General features: G+C 36.7%; 1 protein-coding gene across 1 annotated transcript in view; it reads left to right on the forward strand.

Moving 5' to 3' along the window:
- The first annotated feature begins 1,393 nt into the window (after positions 1–1,393).
- Positions 1,394–8,270, forward strand: part of LOC115214135 (beta-1,3-galactosyltransferase 1-like) — a 7,012-nt gene continuing 135 nt past the window's right edge. Inside the window, exons 1-2 of the mRNA XM_029783197.2 lie at positions 1,394–1,555; positions 6,849–8,270. The exon at positions 6,849–8,270 is cut by the window's right edge and continues 135 nt beyond it. Coding sequence (XP_029639057.1) covers positions 1,468–1,555; positions 6,849–8,023 — 1,263 coding nt within the window. The 5' untranslated portion in view covers positions 1,394–1,467 and the 3' untranslated portion in view covers positions 8,024–8,270. The remainder of the gene's footprint in view (positions 1,556–6,848) is intronic.

The raw sequence follows: 8,270 nt of genomic DNA on the forward strand, positions 1-8,270 counted from the left end.
AATTTTTTTAAATTTTAATTATTTCTGTGGTAAAATAAGCATTTTAATGCCTAAAAATTAATAAGTAAAAGTACTGTACAGTACGGCACTGTATTAATTAATTAAAATATATTAAAAGACAACATTTAGTGTACCGTAGATGAGTAAACAAAGAATCGTATATACTGTATGATAAACGAAACTTGGGGGGCAAGTGTGTGGTGTTGTTTTGCTTTTATAAAATGAATATACACAAATTATAAAAATAATTTTTTTTAAATATACCGTACAGTACTGTTTCTACTTCGCGAATTTTCACTTATCGCGGGGTGTTTTGGAATGAAATACCCGCGATAGTTGAGGGATTACTGTATAAATATTCTGTCGTGTCTGGGGAGAGTCATTTTAAGGCACAGAATATGCTTCAACACACGAACTCACATAAAGAATCTTGCAAACCAAATCCAAAGAAGGAAATATGTATGTATGTATGTATGTATGTATGTATGTATGTATGTATGTATGCATGTATGTATGTATGCATGCATGCATTTATGTATGTATGTATGCATGTATGCATGTGTGTATGTATGCATGCGTGCATGTAAGTATGTATGTATGCATGTGTGTATGTATGCATGTATGTATGTATGTATGTATGTATGTATGTATGCATGCATGCATGCAAGTATGTATGTATGTATGTATGATGTATGTATGTATGTATGTATGTATGTATGTATGTATGTATGTATGTATGTATATGTACATGAGTAATCGAAATGCATATAAATAGGGGTAATCCGTTCCAAGCAACATAAATGCGAGAAACAATGTTTTATTTGCCCAGCAATCAATAGCAAATGCATAAAGATATATATGTAATCGTGTGTGTGTGGTTGTATGTGTGCGCGCGTGCGAGTGCGTTTTTTCGCTAATGAATGATTTTGAAAGGTAGGGCGATCTGTTAACAGAATCGTCCGACTCAAACCTTCCCTTCAAAACTACTGAGCATCTGCCTAAATCGGGAGTCAATACAGTGGTGTTACCCATATACAAACGGTTCTCTAAATGAACAATCCTGAATAATGAAGGGTTTTGTTAGGGATTTTTTTTTTCCGAAGAAAATTACAACTAAACAAGCTAAAATTTAATCAACGAACTGTGAACAGGTCATACATGCGTACACGTAACTGGGAGCACATTCATTTAACGATGATAGATTTGAACAACAACCCACGAACAGACAATGCACGTGTATAAATACTGGAAGAGCATGTAGGAACGGCACACTAAATTTTATAGCGAACAAATTTTCTGAAGACATTACTTTCAGCTAAGCAAAAATGTTGTCAAAGTAGATAAGGGTATTTATTCCAGGTGACACCGTTCAATCTAGGGGGAATAACTTTTCTGTTAATAAATAATTCTTGGCTGCGATTTTCCATTGTTTTGGTTTACAGAGAATTTCTAAATTCCACTGCAATTATGAACTCGGTTCTAGTATATAACTTGGCATTTTTGCCTGTATTTCTTTCCATATTTCTACCAAATAATTTATTCGGACCAACTATTGGTAAGTTTTATAGAAAAACAATAATAGCCGATGAAAACAAAACAACCCAATAACCAAAACTATTTATTCTTTTAGAAACTTTATAAATATTAACTATTTCAAATAATGTCTTTAATCTCCTTTTGTAAAGGCATTAGTGTTACTACTTCCTATCTCGTAGTACCTAAACATATCCTGTTTTTGCTAGAAGTTATGTTGATTTTTTTTTATGTTTGTTTTTGTTATTTGACAATTTACGATAAATATTTATATGTAATATAGGTATTCTGAATAACAGCTATTGTGTGGCTGCTAGAAAAAAAAAAACATAAAGGGATTCTATATTTTATGCGAAGGTAAATTATGCTATTCGTGCGTTTTCTAAAGGAAAAAAGTTGGGGATAGTGGAATGTAGTATCTTCGGGTGGAGTTTGGGTTTGAGCTGTCCTTCGAAGTCAAATACCTTATGAGAAAAGAAAGAGTACGGAGATAGACGTCAAAAATGCAAACAATTAAAATTTTGAGATTTATTTTGTATTTTTTTCCAGAATCGTAACTTTGTGTAGAAAAAATATTATAGAACAAAAACTACAATTTTCCTTTCTGTTAGGTGTGGGACTTCGAAGGGCTCCAAATCTCTACCATCGCTTTTATTAAGAATTTAAACCGTATCGCTGATTAATCTTGCCATAGTAGTGACCACTTCCTGCCCAGTGACCCATGCTAAAGCGATTATCATTGTAAATTATTCTCGCTAATTGTTTATTCTCATAATTATCACAAATATCTGTCCAGCAGCCCACACTAAAACGATTATCGTTGTTAATTATTCTCGCTAATTGCTTTATATTATAATTATCACAAATGACTATCACTTTACTTTAAGTTCGAAAGAAATTAAAGTCTTATATTCCTACAAATGTGGCAATCGTTATAGAGTTGAGGGGGTGATAAAGATATATTGTGTCGTGATTTCGATTTTTGGCCCCTAAAGCATGAATGTTTACATATCATATATATATATATATATATATATATATAAAGCCATTGTTCTATTCTTGTTTTCTTCTTAACTGCTATTTGGTGTAAATGCTACAAAGAAAAGTATCCAAAGTTAATCATAGGCGCAGGAGTGGCTGTGTGGTAAGTAGCTTGCTTACCAACCACATGATTCCAGGTTCGGTCCCACTGCATGGCTTCTACTATAGCCTCGGGCCGACCAAGGCCTTGTGAGTGGATTTGGTAGACAGAAACTGAAAGAAGCCCGTCGTATATATGCATATATATGTGTGTCTGTGTTTGTCCCCCAACATCGCTTGACAAGTGATGCTGGTGTGTTTACGTCCCTGTAACTTAGCGGTTCGGCAAAAGAGACCAATAGAATAAGTACTAGGCTTACAAAGAATAAGTCCTGGGGTCGATTTGCTTGGCTAATGGCGGTGCTCCAGCATGGCTACAGTCAAATGACTGAGACATGTAAAAAAGAGTAATATATATATATATATAGAGAGAGAGAGGTGATTGGTATTTCTGGACAAATAGTAGTCACAGGCATAGTCATTGCAGTTAAGCATGGAATAAACAAACTGCATCTGTTGTTTGTTAGCTTTGGAGACACTACATCCTTCAAAACTTCCATGCTTCCTGAAATTCATCAACGCTACATCTGATGTCCCTCACCTCAGTTTTTTTTTTTAAGACTTATTTATTGTTTGCTTCCTGTGCATATTTTAGGTACTGTTCATGCAATTTTAGTTACTTTTTCTGAGAAGTTGTAGTGCACCTGAGCATTGTATACAATAAATTCATTACCTCCACCTTAACCAAGGCAGAGTTATTGTTTTCAGTCATGTTTGTTTGTCCATGGACAAGATGTCTCAAGAACTGCTGGATGGATTCAGATGAAACTTCCAGGGATGTTTGGCCTCATGACTGACACAAACTGATTAGATTTTGGGATTGATCCAGTACCAGACAAAGATAGTAAAAGTGTATATATACAGTGAGAACAAAGGTGGAATTGTTCAGGATATGTAGTGCCATAAATTTCTATGTACAAAGAAATTTATGGCACTACATATCCTGAACAATTCCACCTTTGTTCTCACTGTATATATACACTTTTACTTTTTTACTTGTTTCAGTCATTTTGACTGCAGCTATGCTGGGGCACCGCTTTTAGTTGAGCGAATCGGTCCCAGGACTTATTTTTTGTAAGCCTAGTACTTATTCTATTGGTCTCTTTTGCCGAACCGCTAAGTTACAGGGATGTAAACACACCAGCATCGGTTGTCAAGCGATGTTGGGGGACACACACACAAACATACATACATATATATATATATACGATGGGGTTCTTTCAGTTTCTGCCTACCAAATCCACTCTCAAGGCCTTGGTCGGCCCGAGGCTATAATAGAAGACACTAGCCCAAGGTGCCATACAGTGGGACTGAATCCGGAACTATGTGGTTGGTAAGCAAGCTAGTTACCACACAGCCACTTCTGCACCTATCATCAATTATCATCATAAAATAGCTCTTCTTGTCAACTCCCCACTATCTATATTAATGAAAGCGAAATTATGTCTGTCCATTTGGGAACCCAGTATCTCAGTCTACATTTGCTCTACATAGATATATTGTAGCTTTTTGGAATCAGGATGATCCTGGGATTGAAAATTTGCCCATCATGTGGTTCTTGAAGATCTGATTTAAAAGCATTTGGGTTGCTATTTGTAGCAGATAAAGCTTGTTTGATTCAAGCCATCTTGATTGGCATTTGCCAGATGACTCCAGTGATCAAGGAGAGATAAATGGCATTGGCTTTGTTACTTTTACATTGAGATAAAATCTTTGGAACAAATTGACCAACAGCTAGAATTCAACTTGGGACTAGAATAATGGAATGATTGCATTACAGAATTAATTTTCATCTGTCCTTAACCTCTGACTAAACTGCTGGGGCATATAGTCATGCTATGTAGCTCTCTTTAGTTTGGGGCCACAGGCTCAATTAGCTTTCCACAGGAGCCAACTTAAAAGTCTGCACAGAGTGCCGCTTTTAAACTTGTTCTTAATTATAAGAACTAAATCAACCACAGACTTATTCAAAACATAACCTCTAAAATAGGGCATTCACTTAGCTCTTTTATTATTCTTCTGTCAATTAAATCTAAATTTCAATATTTTAAATGTTTTTCCCAGTTGCACATGTCAATTCTGTCCACTACTCCCTACTCATATACCTCTGTCCACTACTCACTTCTCATTTACCTTTACCATCCCATTTATATTCTGATCCCTGTACTTTGTGAGTATGCCCTGGCTCTTTGCCACCATCTCTCTTTTGGGTTTGTTTTTTTTCTATCACCCTTCTCTCTCGTACTCTCGCACTTTTTCCACTCTGTCTCCTATTCTTGATCATTCTCTCTCTCTCTCTGACTGGATAACCATGTAGCTCCTCCAAAGCAAGACACTTATTTCCATCCCTCTGTCACAATCTAACCTCTCTTCACTTGGCACAAGGCCACCTTCTCCAGTGCCCCCACCCCTCTCAAAGGACCTTTGTCTTGTGAGTTACTTAGTGACCCTGCCAGTGCTGGTGCCACATAAAAAGCATTCAGTCTACACTGAATTGGTCGTTGTTTAGAAGCGTATCCAACTAAAAACCATGCCAAAACAGACCTCACCAGTGCTGGTGCCACATAAAAAGCACTGTCCACTCTATAGAGTGGTTAATGTAGGAAATGGCTTCTATCTGTAAAAGTCATGCTAAAACAGACAGTGCTGCTTGGTGCAGTCTTCTGGCTTGCCAGCTCCTGTCAAACTGTCTAACCCATGCCAGCATGAAAAACAGACGTTAAATGATGATTATGAAGATTATGTACAAGAAAGGTGAACAGTACACACCCTTGGTAGAGCCCGACACTCCTGTTGAATAGTTTCAGTTTAGCACCATTTATCCAAATACAAATGCTAGAGCATTTGTATAAATACTTCAAGGCAACGAGAAACTGTCTACTGATCCATTATTCCTGCAGACCCTTCCACAATGTGTCTTTGAAGTAATATTATTTGAGAGAGTCATAGCTTGGAGATCAGAAAGGCACTTCAAGTAGAGTCATTACTTCTCCGAATTGAGAAGTCACAGGTCTGATACTCTGGACATGTGGTAAGAATGACCCTGGAAAAAAAATCACTGAACAGGTTTTACAGGTAAAGCCAAACAGCTAGAAACCTAGGGGTAGACCATGAACAAGATGGTTGTATAACATCCATGAGCTTGGTTGGTCTCACCTGGGGACCCAGCCAGATCAATTGGAGATGGTTGCTTCTGACAGGGCCCAATGGAAGGCATACTTGAGGACTTTGTCCCAACAGCCCTCTCAGGAATAAGTGGGCAAAGATGAGATGAGATTATGTTTTTCTATATTTCATTGCAGGTATTTCATGTATAACTGTTTGTATAAGTTGTTCACGGTTATACTATTTATAATAATAAGTCTCAATTTTTGTGGATAACTCTAGATTTGACTGTTTGTTAAAAGAGAACATTGACTTCATATATATGGAAACTCTTTGTCAATAAAAGAAGCAACTTCTCATATTGTACATTTGTTTATCAATTCATGTCACTAATTGTTGTTGAGAAAGTCTGATCATCTCTTGAAAGTAAGCCTTTAGCATGAAGATATTGAATGAAATGTTTCTATCTTTGAGCATCCTATATTTATTTTAGGTTTTTTTTTTTTCTTCAGAGGTCCTCATCATCCTTTAATGTCTGGCTTCCATGCTGTCATGGGTTGACTGTTCAACAGGATCTGACCAGTCAGTGGACTGCATTACTCTCTACTGACTACCTTAGCATGGTCTTTACAGTTGGATGCCCTTCGTAACAGCAACCACTTTACAAAGTGTACTGGATGCTTTTTTTTTTTTCTTTTTTCTTTCTGTGACTAATGATTATTGGTTCAGATCACATATTTGTGATTTAGAAATTCTGACCACTTGTTCATATACTTTATAACATGGAATTATTGAATGAAATGTTCCTAGCTCTGAATAGCCCATCTTTATTTCGGGCATTTTGTTTCCTCTTATTCATCATTATCATTTAATATCTGGTTTCTGTACTGACATAGTTGGACAGTTCAACAGGATCTGAGTAATCAGAGGGTTCCTTTTTTATTCCAATATCTACTTTGTTGTGGTTTCTATAGCTGGAACCCTTCCTAATTTTTATTTTTCATTTGCCAACTATTTATTTATGCTTGTAACTGCTGTAAATATAATTATTTTTGCCTTTTTATTTTCAGTGTTTGCTCATACCAATACAGATGATGATACTGATGCAGTTCCTCTTGATACCTTTGTCACGTCACGTCCTAGGGACCCACGCTCTGCCGTACCTGAAAAATTTTACAACGCACCACAAAATTGTAATCCACATCCATATATGTATCTTATTAACCCTTCTACATTGTGTGTCCATAAAGATGAGGTATTCCTCTTAATTCTTGTTCGCACAATTTTTTCACAATTTGAGCGTCGGATGGCAATTCGAGAGACGTGGGGAGACAAGAAAAATTTCCGCAACGTCAGTGTGGTAGTAGCCTTCCTCTTTGGTAGAGACCAAGACCTTCACTTACAACCATCTATTCATCGTGAAAGTGAGATTTATAAGGATATCATCCAGGAAGATTTTATTGATTCGTATGATAATTTAACACTCAAAACTGTTATGGCCTGGAAGTGGGCGAGGCTCTATTGTCTACATGCCACCTTTGTTATGGTGATGAATGATGAAATGTTTGTGGATATTTTCAAGTTGATTCCTTACTTACGTCAGATATCTCTGAAATCTGAATATGTTGACCATTTTGCCTTGTGTTACTACTTCCCTTGTTGTGACTTAGTGTATCGCAGGGGCAAATATGCTGCTGCTAACTACTCCAGTACAGCATATCCTGAGTACTGTTCGGGTGTTGCCTATGCAGCATCTATGAAAGTCATCAATCAACTTTATCTCATGTCTATCGACACACCAATGTTCATGCCAGATGATGCCTGGATAGGAGTCCTTGCTGAGAAACTTCGTCTGAAATTCATTGACACCGATTATGTTTTTGAGGGTATTTCTGTCAAAAATGGCATACTGAAGAAGTTTATGAATCCTGACTATCTTGGCAGTGCAACCATGATTGCAGTGTTGGACTATGTATTTCCTAACAAAGAGGCTGTCATCATTCGTCACTTGTGGCGTCTTGTTCTCGATCATCACCGGAAGTCTTTCTTACGTAATCAAGTGGCAGTCAAAAAGATGAATTTAAATACTGACTGGGAGATACTCGAAGCAAACAATGTCTTTTATTTGGTTGCCTATATGATGTTTGTTGATGTGTTTGTTGTTGGGATCATCTTATGCTTATTGTTTTATCGAAGAAAAATCAAATTAGGCTGCAAAGCATCATACCAGTGTCTGAATTACTGACAGCCTCTTTATAAATCCTTCCACTCTCTACAGAAGTTCCATAATACAACCAAGAAGTTTTGTACTTCAATATATTATGGGTGTACTATATTTTATGGCATACAAGTCAATGTAGTATATAGTGTAGACATGTAGTGTAAACATTCAAATGTCTTCACTATCTTTTCAAATATTGCTGCATTTCACACGGAAATTTTGGTCCTCCTGAGATATCTTGGTGTATAAGTTGACTTACCCTTTTTCGGCT

The sequence above is a fragment of the Octopus sinensis genome, linkage group LG7 (assembly GCF_006345805.1).
Source record: "Octopus sinensis linkage group LG7, ASM634580v1, whole genome shotgun sequence".
Lineage (NCBI taxonomy): Eukaryota > Metazoa > Mollusca > Cephalopoda > Octopoda > Octopodidae > Octopus > Octopus sinensis.